General features: G+C 49.6%; 1 protein-coding gene across 1 annotated transcript in view; it reads right to left on the reverse strand.

Moving 5' to 3' along the window:
• Positions 1 to 18479, reverse strand: part of LOC147683273 (uncharacterized) — a 1451334-nt gene that overhangs the window by 1112210 nt on the left and 320645 nt on the right. The window contains exon 10 of the mRNA XM_086943731.1: positions 11911 to 11982. Within this exon, the coding sequence (XP_086799857.1) occupies positions 11911 to 11982 (72 nt within the window). The remainder of the gene's footprint in view (positions 1 to 11910; positions 11983 to 18479) is intronic.

An 18479-nucleotide genomic window follows, 5' to 3' on the forward strand; every position in this document is an offset into this window, starting at 1 on the left:
ATAGGTAGGAGTCTAGAGACTTCATATTTATCCTGACTGAAACTTGAAATGAAACTCTGGACCTTCGACGTTCTACCTGAAGATAGAAGACTTAAGAATCTCTCTTGCGATCAACGGTTTGCTTTGTCGACGCTCCCGCTGGAGCCTGAGCACAGAGCCTGACAAGACCCGGACTTCCAGACTTCCTTCAGCCCGATCCACAGCCACAGCAAAGCTGAGACCCGTGAAGGCGACGAGAGACGTGGGACCGGCCATCTTGGAAAGCCTGCGAATTGCTTCCCGTGCAACTTCTTAGGCCCCCTCGAAGTTGTGCATTGGGGACTGAGCAGCCCCAGCCCCGAGCACCCTCTGCACCGAAGACCAGCCCTCCACACTCCACGAGCGCCGCGTGGGGCCCTTCTGCATTTTCCTGCTCGACGCGTCTGTCCGGTCACTTGCCCGTTGGCTAGTGGCCTCTGTGACGACGAAACCTTGAATTTTCACTGCTGGTCTGGTTGCTCCAGACTGGCCCCTGCTTCCCTGAAAAGGAGAAGCCCATCAGACCTTGCTGGTCTGATCCAGAAGCCATCTTCAATTCCTGCGTGGGTTGCCTTTGCCAAGGCTTGTTGACTCCAATCCGGAAGCCAACACCGCCGACAGCGAGATCCTTCGTGGGACAGTCCGTGCCCAGCTCCTGGTCATCGTTGACACCTCCTGGTCCACGTGGCTGCAGAGACAAGCTTCACGACATCACCTGATTGCTTCACAACATCGCCTGGTTCCTTCCTGGTCATTGGGTAGTGATCCAGACTCTGTCCCCTCTGCTTTCAGGTACTCTTCATCCTCGATCCGCCTTTGGATCCAACCGGACACTTCTTTCCTATTCGCCTCCAGCATCTTTCTCCAAGGCTCCATAGGATTCAGCGACGAAACCCGACACACTTTGACACCTATGCACCCGCTTCCTGTGGGTGAGGTAACGAGAGTACTCCAGTGCTCCTGTGGGTATTGACTATCCTAGTGTCCTAGTTTCAAGTAGCTTTCTCCTAGTCCATCCGGAAGTGTCCTAAAAGAACTAGTTTCCATTTCTTTCGTTCCCATTGTAAGTCTATGAGAACCCGTGTGTGTGTTTAGACACTGCACACGCCTCCTGTGGGCCTCCTGCTTCCTAAACTTTGGTAGTACAGCGTAGCCCCAGCGATTCCCTAGGCCCTAGGCCTATCCTTTGTTCGTGACGTGGTTCTTATACCACTATTTTAGTATAAGGTTTTACGTACCCCTAGGGCCCTACTGTATATTGTGCAACTTATTGTATGATAATTAAGTATCTTGTAATGTGCTTGTGCATCCGACCTCATAAAGAGTTCAGAGGGTTTGTGTTAGAAATAAATACATATATATTTTATATATAACCTGTGTGGTGTCCTTTTATTTGATATTAAAGGGGTTACATATGGTAAAACAGCTGGCTTCACATGCCCTCTTAAGTTTAGCTTAAGACTGCTTTGTCCATGCTACCACTAGGATAGCTGGTCTATATGGTTGACTTTACAACCATCACCATAAGGGTTGTTTGGACTGGTGCAAGGTGCTCACTAGAATAGTGAACATCATATTCCAGGTCAACTTTTCACACCGGCGACCTCCGAAAGGTCTCAACTGTCCGAGTGGAGGAGGCGTTGGCGACCTCCGAAAAGGCCTCGACCGCTCGGAGTCGGACCGGCGGCGAGTCAACATTCCCCTTGGTGGAAACCTGAGGGAGAGAGTACGCCGAAGCGGTGTTGTGCACCGTGCCACAGCTACCTCCAGCGATGCCGCAGGGAGCCTTGGAAGGCTGTGCAACAGCGCTAGGAAGCGCTAGACATCGTTGGATGCCAATCCGGGCAGGTTCCCGACGTAGTGGCGACTCTGGTGTCAGAGTCAGGGCACTCGGTTGGAGCCGAGGGTAAACCCGCCGGCGGTGTCCCAACCTGAGTCTATATCCCCTCTGTGGGACCCTGAGGCATGCCAGGGAGGGGGGCAAATGCTTACCTGAGGTAGGCAAATGACGGCGACAGTCCCGGGACCTGCCCTGAACAAGAACATCCTTCTGTGAGGACTGGCTCTGCATGTACGACCCCACCGGAGAAGAAGACCTGTGTCGCAAGGGGTCAGTTCGGGACATCCGGGCAGACAGCAGCTTCATGCGGCATTCCGGCAGGGATTTCGACAGCAGATGGCGGCAAGCGGTGCACTCCACAGAGTCATGGTGCTCTCCAAAGCACCACATACAGATGTCGTGAGGGTCCGTCGCTGACCTCTGTTTCGAGCAGAACCAGCACGGTGTGAAGCCCGCAAGGGGCATCACACACTGTTCCTGGACGCAAAAAGTGTCGAAAAAGCCTTTACGTAACAAAAACAGGCCTGGGGTATTACTTTCCTGGATTCGGAAAAGAAGAAAAACTGACGTCAGTGCGCCGGGAGGAACTTATATGACCTTGCTGACGTATGTGGACGAAGTCAGGGCGGGGTCGTGTGGCGCCATCCCCCGGCGCACAGAGGTGCTGCAAAATAAAATTCCGGATCCAGTCTGACGCCTGGGGATATTCTAAGTTAAGGAATATGCCGCTGGATGTCTCTATCAGAAGCTAGGTTACATTGTTGTCGGTGTAAGAGATAACATATAATGTTTTGAATAGAAGCATCTAGTGGATTGATTTTGTTATTTGTACAGTAAATGCTCTGGTGGTAGGACATCTAGCCTCCTTAATGATGTTCATGCAGTCTGGTGGGATATTGAGGTAACCGAATTTCAAGTCTTCAGAAGCCAGATCGCAAGGTTGAGTTGATTGGGGTCTGGATGCCTTATCTCTCCATTGTTCTGGGTTAGAAGCTTGGATGAGAGGTGCAGGTTTTGATGAGAAACTACTGATAGTTCCAAGAGGGTTGTGAACCATGGTTGCCAGGCCCATGTTGGAGCAACCAGGATCATTGTGAGGGAATGTTGTATGAGCTTCCGAACCACTAACGGAATTAGTGGGAGAGGCGGAAAAGCGTGAGCAAATTTGCCTGACCAGTTCATCCATAGCGCATTGCGTTTGGACAATGCCTGTGGATACCTGGACGAGAAGCTTGGGCATTTTGTGTTTTTATGTGTGGCGAACAGATCTATTTGTGCCTGATCCCAAATGTGAAAAAATGGAAGGATGAAGTTTCCATTCATGAATTTCTTGTCTATCCTGGTGTTAAGAATCCTGGCTCTGACGGGGTCCTTAAAATCGTCTGGTGCATGTTTTAACATGCCTTTTAGCATTGGCAGGGTTTGTGTGGACTTTTGTGTGGTGTAAATGTTTCTAGTAAAAAAGTCTTCTCTGTAACTGTACCCCGTGGTATTGAGCAGCTCTGTTAATGAGTTGCACAAACCCAATATTGTCATCTGGTGGTGATGGTCTAGAGGTATAGAGGTACAGGTCACTGTGTGGGTCGCATTCTGTGTTGTAATCATCCAAAGGATCTGGATTGTGTGGAATAGTGTGTGTGTCATCTTTATCTGGATCTCCATTCCCACCCTCATATCTATAATCATATTCATCATCTTGTGGGTGAGGTGAAAATGTATGTTGTGGGGAGTGTGCTGAAGAAATTAGCAGATTTGGATCAGCTGGAAAAGGAGAGAGAGGTAGAGTAGTATTAGTGTCCATCTCCTTTCGCTTCATGGGAATTTCAGGGTCTTCTGAAGTGTCCAATTTTCTCTTTTTAGGAGGCTTGGCGACAACTTTGCCAGTCTGTGGGTCAATGTAGAGAATCTTTTGTTTTGGATCCGAAAAATCTGTTGGAAGCTGTTTTGCAGGTACAATGTCCCTTGTCGGTGCCAAAGACTTAGGGTCAGAATTTTGTTTAGCCCGTGTCCCAGAAGCTTCCTGTGGGGTCTTGGACTCCTTAGCTTTTGCTATAGGAGTTTGTGGCTCCGAGAGTTTTTCGTCTCCGAGGGTTTGTTTGACTCTGAAGATTTTTTAGGCTCCGAAGATTTTTACGGTTTCGGATGCTTGTCTTTTGTTTGTTTCGGCGTCGAGATTGTTTTCAGTGCTGTCGAAGAAGGGCGTGGCACCTCCTTGGGTTTAAACTTCGGTGCCGAAGGTGATTTTTCGGCACCGGAATGGGGTTCGCTCGATCCCGACCCGGAAGGCTTTCCTTTTTCTTTTATCCCCGGGCCCAAGGGAGGGGCATCTGAAATGTGTTGCCAGTGTAGAGGGGTTTTGTAACTCACGGATCGCTGAGCTGGGGTGACTGCCTGGTCTTTGACGTCGGAGTAGTCGGCTTTCGGAGACGGAGATCTCTACTTTATCAGCTTGTTGTTCCGGCTTGAGATCGGGATCTGCTCCGAGGATGTCTGGAATCGAGCTGCTTCAGTGAGACATTTCACGACATTAAGCCTAACTGTCAAGGATGGTTTTCTTCGACCTGAAAGATGAACAGGCCTTGCAGTTCTTGTCTTCATGCTCTGGGTAGAGGCAGAGGTGCAAACCACGTGTAAGTCCGTGTGTGGGAACTTAGCACCATACCCGGGCATTTTTTAAATGAGTCCTTTCCATTGCTGCTAGCGTCGTTGGTGTGGATAGGACCAACGGGCCGTGTCGAAGATCGAGGTTGAGGATTTTATATATGTTGAAGATATTCGTTGAAAAGGAGATGCGATCGAGACAATACCGTCGAGGGGAGAGGGATTGCGTGTGGAACGGGGTTCAAAAACTACACTGACCCGGAGCGCAGCAAATCACATCCGAACCTGATGGCAGAAAAAAACAATCTGGAGATGGAGTTGATGCCCATGCGCACTATCGTCCTAATGAGGAGTTACCTACCTCGCGACTACAAAGACTTCTTCCAAGACAAAAACAAAGTGCAAACATCCGAGCCCAACACCAGATGGCGATCTATGCACAAGAATACAATCTACAGCTCATATGCCTCGAACATGACTGTTCCATGTTACTGAGATTGAGTTTTTGGGATACATTATAAACCATGAGTGCAAAACCTTACAAAGTATTTGCCTCTTGAGAAAGGGTATATCTTGTGTGTGGACGCAAGAAGCTGAAAATACTTTTCATGTATTAAAGCAAAAGTTCACTCAAGGTCCTGTTTTGAGACATCTGGATGTCATCTGGTTGTCAAAATATCATAGGTATTTGAAACTGATTTTTCTCCTTTCACAATTAGAGTTCTCTCCCAAAGACATCCCGACAGCTGACAACTCCATCCAATATGTACCATTCTCAGAAGTTCACACCCTGTAAAGCGAACTACAGCATCACTGACAAAGAGCTTCTAGCCATTAAACGTGTGTCTGGAGAATGACTCCACTAATTACTGGGAGCCCGGCATGCAATAGAAAGTTTTTCTGATCATCGAAATTTGCGGTTCCTGAAAAACGTTGGCACTGATTCCACAACAATTGCGTTGGTCTTGCTTTTTTCAGATTTTTATTTATAATAAAATATCGACCAGGCCCACAGAACGGGAAAGCCGATACTCTTTCAAGATCTCAAGCACCACTTGAGGACATCAGCAAACCAGTGCTGGAACCCTCTTTAATGTTGTCAGGAGCAACCCAATTCGATTACTTTCTAACAACCCTTGAAGAACAGACACTGCAAAAATACGCTTTATCATGTGTACTAGAAGAACAAGTGACAGAGGGGTGTCATCTTATATCTCCATGAAGCCCTATACATCCATAGAAATGCCCTGTAACAAGTGTTACATTGGGTACATGACTCAGCCTTGGAGGAGGGAGGGGTGGAATATAGGCATACATAAGACAATTACAACAGCTCATTGTCACTTCTGCAGTCCCACCTTATGACAGGACACAAAACAGTATGTGAATACTTGTGCAGTTTGTGTATAAGGAAAAGCATATCATAAATGACTAGTAGGGCTACTGCAACCTATTCAAATACCACCAAGCCCTTGGTACACCGTGTCCATGGACTTTGAGGTAGAAATGCCTACTAGTGAAGGAAACACAGTTATTCTCGTGGTCACAGAAAATGGAATGAAAATGGGACATTTTATTGCTCTAGCCAAACAGCCAACAGCTGCAGTACCAGCCCAGGTATCCTTACAACACACCGTGAAACTACATGGTATTCCCACGGTACATATAACTTACTGAGGGTCCCAGTTTACAGCACGCTTCAGGCTGAAGCTTTGCAAATCTAGGCACATTGAAGCAATATTGTCTACAAGTTATCGTCCCCAAACCAACAGGAAAACCGAGCACTTAAAACAAACATTAGAATAGTACCATAGTTGTCTAGCTAATCAACAATGGGGAGGACTGGAGCACCCTTTTGTGGAAGGTGGAATTCACTTACAATTATTCAAAACATGCCACTTTAGGTTATTCTCCCTTTTATTGTGTGAATGGATTTCATCTGAATATTTTTTATTTATTTATTTATTTATTTAGTATATTTGTAGAGCGCAAAACCTGTCACCCAAAGGGCATCCTGGCGCTTTGATCAAGAACCATAGACTTAACAGCTCAGGCCATTTATGGAAATAGGTGGGTTTTTAACGCTTTCCTAAAGGGAAGGTAGTCTTTGTGGCTTCTCAGAGAGAGTGGCAGGGAGTTCCAAAGTTTGGCCGCTGCGACACTAAAGGAGCGGCCACCCATCCTCACTCTGTGAAACCTCGGAACTACAAGAAGATGCGCCGAAGAAGAGCGGAGGGGCCGTGAAGCAGAGTACCATGCAAACATCTTTTGCAAAGGGATGGGGCCCTGTTGGTGTACAGCTTTAAACACAAGACATGCAGCTTTGTATTGTACCCGCAGATGAACCGGGAGCCAGTGTAGATCTCTTAAAGCAAGGGTGGAGGAGCTGGACCTAGGGCGAGAGAGAGCCAGCTTAGCGGCCATGTTTTGCACCCGCTGTAGCTTACCGGTCAGATTTTTTGGGGCCTCCAAAAGAAGCCCATTGCAGTAGTCGAGGCGACTTAATATAGTCCCACGAACTACTTCCGGCCTTGCTTGAGCGAGGAGAAGGGGCAAAACCTTGCGCAGCATGCGCAGCAGCATCATACACGTAGAAGTGGTTTTATTGACGTGTATGTCAGGCTGTAGGTTAGGGCCAAAAATCACCCCAAGATTACGGGCTGATTCCGCCGCCAGTACTGGCTCAAGAAAGGTACTAGGCCAAAAGTTATCTGGGAGTGCCCGCGGAATCCTATCGATGGAGCAATGGAGTACCTCCGTCTTGGAGCTATTAAATTGAAGGGAATTAGCTCGTAGCCAGTCTGCTGTGGCTGCCATGCAGCGATGGAAAGTATCCAGCGAGACCGCATTATTCCCTTCCAGAGAAAAGACCGGCTGGGTGTCATCGGCATAATTAAATGCCGAGACACCGAAAGATGTTATTAGCTGGACTAAGGGACGGAGGTACAAGTTAAAGAGTATAGGGCTGATGGCCGAGCCCTGTGGGACCCCCTGTCCTACACTCCTTGGCTCAGAGGTAAATGGTGGAAGTGAAACCAACTGTTGCCTGCCATCAAGATAGGATGTCAGCCAGTCTCTTGCCCCCTCAGTGACCCCGCACTCCTCCAGTCTCCTGACAAGGGTCCGATGGCAGACCGTGTCGAACGCGGCCGACATGTCGAGCAGCACTAGAAAGGCTGCCCGACCACTGTCGACACGCGAACGAAGATTGTCCAACACGGTCACCAGCGCGGACTCCGTCCCGTGTCCGGGGCGGAAGCCAAACTGGTCCTCATCGAACCAGCCGATGTTCTCCAGGAAACCTGAGAGTGAACGAGTCACCCATTTTTCCAGAATCTTGATCGGAAAAGGGAGCAAGGAAATAGGCCTGTAGTTGGAGAGACAGGCAGGGTCCAGAGTGGGCTTTTTAAGCAGAGGTGACACTACTGCTAATTTCCAGCATTCTGGCACCGATGCCGACTCCAAGGATTGGAGACAGATCGAGAACAAAGGCAAGAAAAGATCTGCATGGAAAGCCTTCCAGAATTTGGGGGGCAGTGGGTCGAGCGGGGACCCCGAGGACACTGTATGTGCCACCTTACAAAATTCCTCGAAGGAAGGGGAAGGAAAAAACCTTAGTTGGGGTCGACTGGGGGGGGGGTAACCGGAGCTCCCAAACAAAGGTCAGGGGCATTGAGCTGGGGTCGACTGGATGGGCTGCCCAGAGCTCCCAGACACAGGTCATCACCACCCGTCAGGGGTCGACTGGGCAGACCCACCGGAGCTCCCACGCCCAGGGCTCCCAAGGTGCAGACAGAGCCAGTCGGCTGGGGTCGACTGGGTGAGCTACCCGGAGCTCCCAGACTCGAGCCAAAGGCATCAGTCCGGGGTCGACTGGGCAGGTCGACCGGAGTTCCCATATCCGACACTCTTGGAGGAAGGACAGGCGACCGGGGTCGACTGGATGGCACGGCCGGAGCTCCCAAGCCAGTGCTGGAGGCAATTGGCTGGGGTCGACTGAGCGAGCCAACCGGAGCTCCCAAGTCGAAGGCAGTAGGTAAAGGGTGCGTGAGGCCCTCTAGGATCTTAGCAATCTTCTCCTCAAAAGCGGTGGCCAGTGAGTCACAAAGTGCCTGCGACGCACGAACCGTATTAGCCGCACAGACAGGGTGGGACAAGTCCCTGACAATTTTAAACAGGGCTTGGGATTTATTAGACGCCTGAGTCAAGGAGGCTTCTAAGAAGGCCGCTTTGGCCCTCTTAATCTGGGCCTTGTAATCACGCAATGCGAGTCTGTACGAGATTTTTGCCGGGGCGGAGTACTGCTTCCTCCACACTCTCTCAGCACGTTTACAGCTCAGCTTCAATTGTCGTAGCTCTTCCGTGTACCAAGGAAAAGCCCTGTTCACTCTCCCTCTAGATTTACGGAGGGGCACAACCTTGTCAAGCGTGTCAGTAATCGACCGGCATAACAAGGAGTAGCTTTCCTCCACCGAGTTACTCAAGCGGAAATTAGCAGGTATTAGGGAGGGCCTAGGAGATGAGCTGAGCAGTCGGGACCAAGATCTGCCCCATTTCGAAAGTCCTACCCCGGCGCCTTCAGAGGAATAATCCTCCAAACATAGAGAAAACGCCACAAGCGCATGATCAGTCCAGCACTGGGCTAGGATGTCGTTAATCACTGCCGAATCGCCGTCAGCGAAAATCAAGTCCAAGACATGACCACCCCTATGTGTCGCCGAGCGGACCAATTGCTGCAGTTGGAGGTCAGCAAGAGCCTGGCAAAGGGACGTAAACGCTCCATCTGCAGGACCCCCCTGCCATAGGTTGAAGTCGCCTAGGACTAACAGCTTCGAGTGGGTGTTGGATAAGTCATACACTAGGTCGAGGAAGTCTGGTAGAGAGGAAGCCGATCCCGGTGGCCGATAACACAGCACACCCGAAATCAGTGCTTTCTCCAAATCTTTAATGGAAAACCCCATCACTTCAAAGCCCGCTACCTCGCTGATTTTAAGCTGGGAAAGACCCAGCCATTCACGATAGATGATGCCAATCCCTCCACCCCGATTCTTCGGACGAGGGGTATGGATGATTTTAAAACCTGGGGGGCAAGCCAACCCCAGTTCAACTAAACAGTCCTCCCGAGTCCAAGTTTCGGTAAGGAACAACAAGTCCAACCCAGAAGAGTCGATCAGAAAGGCAATCTCAGTGTGGTGCTTGCAAAGCGACCGGACATTGAGCAGCCCACAAGACAGGGATTGAGATGGAGAAGGAACGGAGGCTCTCTGTATCACGGGAGCCTGAGACGGTCTTAGTTCCAACAGATCCGTCCGAGAGTAGGTCAAGCGAAGGGAATGCGGATGGCCAGAGGTAGCGGCCCTGTGCGCGCCCGATGCGCGAACGGGCGCAAACGGGCTTACCTCTGGCGCACCTCCGGCGCGCCTACGTCGCGCCCGCTGCGCGTGACCGCTGCGCGCCTGGTCTACCATCTTTATAGGATATTCAACCAAGCGGAAATCCGCCTCCAGCGTCCCTTGCCTTCAGCAAGATGGCGCCCGGAGTGCTCCTCGCCTTCGCCCCAACCCAAGATGGCGGTCGGACCCGCTAAACTAACTGTATCCCGCCAAGTGCGGGTGAAAATACCATTAAAATGCGAGTGAGCCTGATCTCTATTCCCCGGCCTACGAATCCGGCCCTAAAAGGTGAGAGATAGCAGCGCGATTAATTGAGCCCTTAATACCTCTGTAGCGTAATGCACACGGCGCAAATCAAATTTAAAAAACAACAACACAGTTTAAAAGCCACAGCAGTTCAGCGCGCTGGTGCAAGATCTAACCTGTGCAGCAGTCTGGCAACTCTTATAAGCTTACCAAAATGCGGAAGTCCGCCTCCAGCGTCCTTGCCTACAGCAAGATGGCGCCCGGAGTGCTCCTCGCCTTCCTCCCAACCCAAGATGGCGGTCGGACCCGCTAAACTAACTGTATCCCGCCAAGTGCGGGTGAAAATACCATTAAAATGCGAGTGAGCCTGATCACAATTCCCCGGCCTACGAATCCGGCCCTAAACGGTGAGAGATAGCAGCGCGATCAATTGAGCCCTTAATACCTCTGTAGCGTAATGCACGCAGCGCAAATCAAATTTAAAAAACAACAACACAGTTTAAAAGCCACAGCAGTTCAGCGCGCTGGTGCAAGATCTAACCTGTGCAGCAGTCTGGCAACTCTTATAAGCTTGCCAAAATGCGGAAGTCCGCCTCCAGCGTCCCTTGCCTTCAGCAAGATGGCGGCCGGAGTGCTCCTCGCCTTCGCCCCAACCCAAGATGGCGGTCGGACCCGCTAAATTAACTGTATCCCGCCAAGTGCGGGTGAAAATACCATTAAAATGCGAGTGAGCCTGAATACACTATCTTTTGAGTAGCCTGCTACCACTCAATATCCATATATACAAGAGCATCATGAACACATTAGCTGTGTGCTTCAGGCAGCTGAACGGCAGCTAGAAAAGGCTCAAATTGTGAGTAAATATTAAGCAGATAAGAAGCGCACAGCTGAGCCACCTTATTAAGTTGGACACCAGGTATGGTTAGCCACAAGAAACCTGGCCCTAAAAGGCAATCGCAAGCTAGACCCAAAATACACTGGCCTTACAGTATCACAAAGGCCATGAATCCAGCGGCTATGCAACTAGCGTTGCCACCTACTTTATATATACATCCCGTCTTTCACGTGTCTTTACTGCACCCCTATCCTCCAAACGCATAACTACTGAAACCCCCACAGCCAGTCAAGATTGAGGGGGTTGGAATATGAAGTGAAACACATTCTAGATTCTCAAATGTTATCAGGGCAGGTGTTCTACTTAATTAATTGGAAGGAGTCTGGAGAAGAACAAAAGGTCTTGGAAGCCAGGTCATAACCTTCAAACTCCTACACTCCTGCATACATTTCACAGCCAGCATCCTTTAAAACCAGGTCAACCGCCAAGACGGCAGTCTTTAAGTGGGGTAACTGTTAACGGCTCTCACATACATACACATCCCACTTTCCCGTGAAGACCAAGAGCCAGTTTGTGCCCCCTGATAAGTACTCCTAGAAAGGCCGAGTGTGTTAATGGCGTGATTAAGAGTATGTAAGTGGATTGTGTAACAAGTAAGAGGGTCAAGAATGGGCTGTAAATGCTGTAGGGAGAATAATAAGGAACACTGAAACATGCAGCCAATAGCATGTGTTGTAGAGCGCTACTTTCTACTAGGAATTCGTTGCCCACAAATTCTAGCAGCAAGATACCTGCGAGCAAAAGTCATGCTAGAATATGTAATCTCAGCGGCTATTTGGGAAACTGGGAGGATATATGAATGACTAACTGAGACCACATGCTTGCTAGGCAATCTGTGCCTAATAAGAAGACTGAAGTCTGTGTCTCAGCTACTACTTCCCACCCAGGGACCTACAACGTGCTGGGGCTACACTTACCTGACATGACTTTGTCGAGGGAGCTTTCGTGTTCAGCCCTTCTGGTCTTCTTCTCCATTGCATTTAGAAGACCTAAAGATAAAGAAAGAAGGATAAAAGCTTAGTGCAACTTACCTGAAAGTATGCACATGCACATTATTTCAGTGATTGTGATGGAAGAATAGTGATCTGTGCTAGTGAGTGAATGAACCCATCCCTGAAGAGCATAAAAACTACGAATGATCATGACGCATTAAGCTTGTGAGAACTACAGAGCATAGTGGTTTATAAAGAACTCATGCAAGAGCCTAGGTGATTCGAGCACTGCTCCAACCTGTAGAGCAACTATGGAGCGAGACTATTAACAAATTGAAGACTCAAGATCTCCCTGTCCTCATCCACCTTTAAAAATATTGCAATTAAGCTAAACAGCCTCATAGCACATATGAGTGAGTCTGACTGAGTAGATGTGAAGTGTGAGTGAATCAATGTGGGTGGAGAGGTATAAGAATTGCTTGCTAATCTCTTCTCTCTACATAGACGTTACATGGTAATCTTCCTGGGATCTACTCCATATAACGAGCCGCTTCCCAGAGACAAATCCAGGTGGCCAAAAGAGAAGGAACAAAATCCAGACTGCAGATCACCAGTTGGCTGTCTTTTGTTATTTTATCTACACCCCCATTCCCTGGGGTGTGCTTCCTGGCAAGCAGTATATCTGTTCCCCATGGAAAACACTAAAGGGAGTGGATGGACTATCTTCAACCATCGCCCCTGTTGGGCTGGATCACTAAGTTAGTGCAAGTTTGTGTGTTCTGGCTTCTAAAAGATTGCCTAGCTCATGAACTTACCGAACCCGAGCAATGAATACCAATTGTGTACTAACCACCATTCTAGAAACAATCAATATTTGTAATTGGAGGGACAGGCCTCTTGAGCAGAAAGTCAGTAACTTAAAACAAGTTGGGGTACATATGCAGGAAAGTTGTAGATCCTTCCTGGGAAGGGAAGTCAGATAGTGGTAGAGTAGGTGGGGGTGTAAATTTGAAACCCTGGATGTTACCACCACCTCCAGTTAGCTACAGAAACCTCTTCCACTCACAGTTCCACACCCTCTCTCTCCAGGGTGAAGCTCAGGAAGAATAATGTTACTTACCCAGTAAGCATCTGTTCTTAGTATGTAGAGCTGTAGATTCACATGATTTGCATACACCTGCTATATAGTGTTAGGTCCGGATATTTGCAAGTTGTTTTTCTTCGAAGTAGTCTTTCCAGTCACAAGGTAAATGACTCCTCCTTTCGGGGATGGTGTGCATGGGCATTGACTCTATTGTTAGATTGTTTTCCCGCAGAGGGTGAGAATGGAGTTAGTAAGTAAAAAAATAGAGATGTCCATGCGTATGTATATAGAGTAAAAGAGAGAACTGAAAGAGGTACCGGTACCCGAGGAGGCGGGTGGGCACATGTGAATCTACAGCTCTACCTGCCAAGAACAGATGCTTACTGGGTAAGTATAATTATCCGTTTGAGGCATGTGAGCTGTAGATCACCGCTTTGCATAGATTATACAGCACGATCCTCCCAAAGAGATGATGCTTGTCAAATGTTGTGTTAAAGATAGAAGCTTGAACCTCTGGTTTAAACCCTGAAATGCGTAATGAGGCATGCTTTCTTAATAGAACGCTGGTGTTGATGGCTCTAGTCACTGTGTCAGCTGTATCTAAATAGCACCGGATGGAATTGTTTGAGATGAGCTGTCTCTCCCGCACTAAGGGCCATATGTATCAAGCAAATTCGCATTCGGAAAATCTGGTGCAAAACAAGGAATCGCAAAATTTGCGATTCCTTATTTTGCAATTGCATTATGGAATCGCAAATTTTGCGATTCCTTAAATGCAATGTATGAAGCAAAAAAATGCAAATTGTCCTTAAGGAATCGCAAATTACCACCAACTTCAAGTTGGTGGTAAGTTGCGAATTGCTTGAAAAATGCAAATGTTTGCATTTTTCAAAGTGCCATGTGACGCACATACATGCCCTTAGGACATGTATGCGCGCCACATGTGCACCCATGCTTATTTCAGGGGTGCAACAGGGTGTCCTTTGGACACCCCTGCACCCTTGAAATTATTCTCAATTTGCGATTCGCAAATTGAGAATATCTTCCCATTCATTCCTATGGGCCTCCTGGCCCATAGAAATAAATGGGAAAATATTCCTTAATTGCGATTCGCAATTTGCTAATCGCAATCAAGGAATACTAAGAATTCGCAAAAAAAATTGCGAATTTATACATACATCCCAATTTGCGATTCTGAAATAGCGATTTCTAAAAAATCGCTATTTCAGAATTACAAATCAGGTTGATGATACATATGGCCCTAGGTCTTGAGCTTTGGACTTGGGCTCATCGGGCAGAAATTGGAGCAATTGCTCCATTTCATCTCAATGCTCCCTATCATACCTGGCTGAAAGTGCTTGGGTATTAGAAATGCGCAAAAAAATTGGCAGCTTGGGAGACTACTCTTTTTCCCGAAGCGTCTATCAACTTAGACTCCTTGTCTGGGGGTGGAGCATCTCCGGACGTTTGGGAATTGGCCCTTTTCCGTTCATTAGTAACAACTAAAGAATCTAATGGTAACTGCCCCTGATGTAGTAGGCTGGATCTGTTGGTGCAGATTTTTTTTTTGTCTACCCTAGGCGTAAGGATACGTGCCTGCACAGAATCATTAAAAATATTATCCACATGTCTAAGCATACCCTTGAGCATGGAAAGTGTGAGAGAGAATTTTTGGGAACTACTAAGTGTTTTCAAAAGGAAATCTTTCTCTAGGGATTCCTTATGTAACTGGACCCTTATGATAATTAGCAGCTCAACCTAATAATTTGATATATCCTACACTGTCATCTGGTGCAGAAGGCTTAGTAGGGTACAGATCAGGATTGTTACCTGTGGGAGAATTAGTGTTATAATCTGTAAAGGTGCCTGTAGATGTTGATTCATTATCCCCAGACCCATCCCCATAATCCTGATCATCAGGTGTATATGGTGGTGGTGAGTCAGCAGGTGAAATTAGCAATGCTTGAGACTCAGGAGAAGGATGTGATGGAGGAGAAGGGTTAGTACTCACATATTTCCTTTTTAAATGAATGTGATAAGCTTCTTCAGTCTCAGGTTTACGTTTGAGTGTCATCCTGGTGATAATATTTCCAGTTGTTGGATGAATGCACATTTTTCTCTGTTTCGGACTCATTTTTGAGGGCAAAACATTGAAACGTTGCTCTTCTGATGGAACTGGCACATTTGTTTGGTTCGGCGCCAAAGGTTTCGTTGCCGGTGCTTTGAATGCCAAGGATTTCAGAGCCGATGATGTTTTTGGCGTCAAAGGGGGTGGGGCTGAGCCTGAATTTGACTTTGATCCCGAAGGTTTGGGCTCAATGCCCGATTTCGAACAATTCAGTTTGGAGCCGGAAGGCTTTGGGGTGTGTTTCGGAGCCGAGCCGGAATGCGGGGTGTCGGAAGGAGTAGTTTCTTTTCTGTAACTCCAGTTCTGTAGTAGGGGTATCTCTGTTATAGTCATAATCTAGTGAATAGTCCTGCCCATGTGCGTGGACCCCGGAGCAATCAAAAATAATCTCTCTTTCAGTTCTTTTGTCCGGCTCCTGCTAGCAGGAGCCTGGAGCATTGAGCTCTCCCTTTTTGGTACTTATTTGGTGTTTTTTCACTAATTTTCACAGATTTAGTACTTTATTGTACTGTGGGGCTTTTCTTCTTGGTTGTCTCACTCTGTTTTTTGTCGAATATGCCTGCATTATTCGACAAATGCCCGGAGTACTCCAGGAAAAAGGCCAGGTCGGACCACCATGAGGTGTTTATCCTCTGCCTTCCAGCTTCTCATGTTCCAGAGGAGTGTGTTATCTGCCAAGGCTTCTCTGGAAGGACCCTGAGGGAAAGGAAGAAGATCAGACTTCAGGGTCTCGAAGAAAGAAGGCTGAAGGCACAAGGTGGGTCTGAAGGGGCTTCTTCTGCCCATGCTGAGGCCCCTGGGGGGCTCCCTAGGGGCAGGAAGACCAGCAAACGTCACCATTCTCCGCCTGGGTCCATTGCGCCCACTACGGCGTCGAGAGGAATGACTGGGGTCTGTTCCCCATCGTCGGAGACGAAACGATGTCGACGCTCTGCGTCGAGGGATATCACTAGACCTTCAAAGTCCCCGGTGACTGTTTCATCGTCATCCTCGTCGGCGTCGAGCGATCGACGTCGACGAGCCAGGCGTCGGCGCTCGCCGTTGGGGCGATACCGCCGCTTGCCGTCGGCGAAGAGGAGGCGGACGTCGTCTTTGAGGTCCTCGCTGTCAAGGTCGCCGTCGAGACCCAGGTCGCCGTCAAGGCACGGGAGGTCGCCGTCGAGGCACAGGAGGTCGCCGTCGAGGTGCCGAGGATCGCCGTCGAGGCACCGAGGTTCGCCGTCGAGGCACCGAGGTTCACCGTCGAGGCGCAAAAGGTCGCCGTCGAGGCACAGAAGGTCGCCGTCGAGGCGCAGAAGGCGTTCGACGCCGAGGAAGAGACGCTCGACGTCCAGGGGCCGACGCTCGCCGTATGGTCGCCGTTCTTCGACGCCGAAAAAAGGTGGAAGGAGACCTGACGCCGTGGGAGGTTCGCCTATGTCCCAGGCTGGAAGAGAAGGGGGTTCGCCGCACTCGGTGTATTCCGAGGTGTATACCCCGTAGGGGAAGGTGACTCCCCCTCCTCCGTTACCGAGGGATCCCCCTCCGAGGACGCCTACTCCGCCTCCGTTGCCTCCGACGCAACCTGGGTCAGGGTTGCCTGAGAAGCCACCTCCGGTTCCACCAAGGTCGACCTCATTACCTAAGCTTCTGACGCCTCCCAAGGGTACACCTAGACCGAAGGCTCCGTCCAAACCCAAGTCACCTGTTCCGGTGGACCCGGTTGATCGTCCTCGGCCGAGGAGGTCCCGTTCACGCTCCGGACGGAGAGGAAGATCTAGGAGTCGTCATAGATCCTCCACCAGATCAAGGCGTCGCCATAGGAGGCGGGGGTCTAGGTCCCGCACAGACTCTTACAGGACCCATTCCTACTCGCTGACCTTATCGGGACTCTCCTGAGACGAGGATCTCTCCAGTGGACGACATTGCCACATTCCAGGAAGTTCTCCTGAGGGGAGCTGCGAAGCTAGGTATCACGGTGACGGCTCCAACACCTACGACGTTCGTGATATTCGAGACGCTTCACAAGAAGCACTTGTCTCGCCCTCTTCTGCCTCTGGTACCTGGATTGAAGGAGCCTGCGGAGGAGCTGTTCCTCACGCCAGCGGTGGTGAAGGCCGCTCTGTCCCGGCTTCTAAAGAAGTACAGGGCCCCGGATTCGGACCCTGCCTTTCTGAGAGTGCATCCGGTCTCCGGATTCAGTGATAGTGACGGCGGCCAGGAAATTGCATTCTACCTCCCCGTCATCCACGGTGCCACCAGATAAGGAGAGTCGATGGATCGACTCGGCGGGCAGGAAAGCGTGTGGGACCGCTTCCGCAGCCATGAAGGCTGCCAGTGATACAGCTCTGCTGGGCCGTTACGACCGGGCGCTGTGGGACTCCCTACAACAGTTCGTGGTACTGCTACCGAGAGACAAGAGGGAGGACTTCCAGGAGATCCTCAAGGAAGGGATGCTGGTATCAAACTAGGTGATCAGTGCAGCAGCGGACTCCTCCCTGTTGGCCGCACAGGGTTACTGCCATGGAATCAATCAGCGGCGGCATGCCTGGCTACGGCTCACGTCACTCAAGCCGGAGGCCCAGCAGCGGGTGGCCAATCTGCCATTTTCCGGGGAGACCCTATTCGGGAAACACGCAGATGATGAGATGGCCCGCATGAAGGCGGATGCGGAGACCCTTACGGCTGTGGGCTTGGAGAAGCCCAAAGAAAAGAAAGCCTACCGACCGTTCCAAAGGCAGTTCGGTGCACAAGGAAGAGGACGGGGTCAGTCTTCGGGACAACAGCAGCAGTTCCGAAGACCCTTCCAAAAACAGCAAAAGGGTAGAGGAAGACTGCAGTCCTCTACCGCAAACAAGGGCCCGACCGGGTCTCGACCCTGAGCGGTTACTTCCCCTTCATCCGTTACCCGCTCCGGTGGGGGGAAGCGTTCAATTTTTTCTGGCAGAGTGGAGAAAAATTACTCAGGACAAGTGGGTGCTGAATATTGTTTGCAATGGATACAGTCTTCGGTTCATCAGCCCTCCTCCAGTGATCCCTCCGGTCAGCTCGCAGTATCAACTGCGCGAAGTCCAGGCGGAGGCCGATATCCTGTTAAGGAAAAGGGCGATAGAAGACGTACCTCTGTCTCAAAGAGGAAGAGGTCTGTACTCCCGGTTCTTCCTGGTTCGCAAGAAGGACAAGAACGAGTTCAGGCCCATTCTGGACTTGTGGCAGGCAAACAAGTGGATTCGCAGAGAAAACTTTCGCATGCTGTCGTTGCATCAGATTTATCCTCAGTTGCAACAGGGGGACTGGCTTTGTGCCATAGACTTACAGGATGCTTACTTCCACGTGCCCATCGCGTACAAACACAGGAAGTTT

This window comes from Lissotriton vulgaris, chromosome 11 (assembly GCF_964263255.1).
Source record: "Lissotriton vulgaris chromosome 11, aLisVul1.2, whole genome shotgun sequence".
In the NCBI taxonomy this organism is placed as follows: domain Eukaryota; kingdom Metazoa; phylum Chordata; class Amphibia; order Caudata; family Salamandridae; genus Lissotriton; species Lissotriton vulgaris.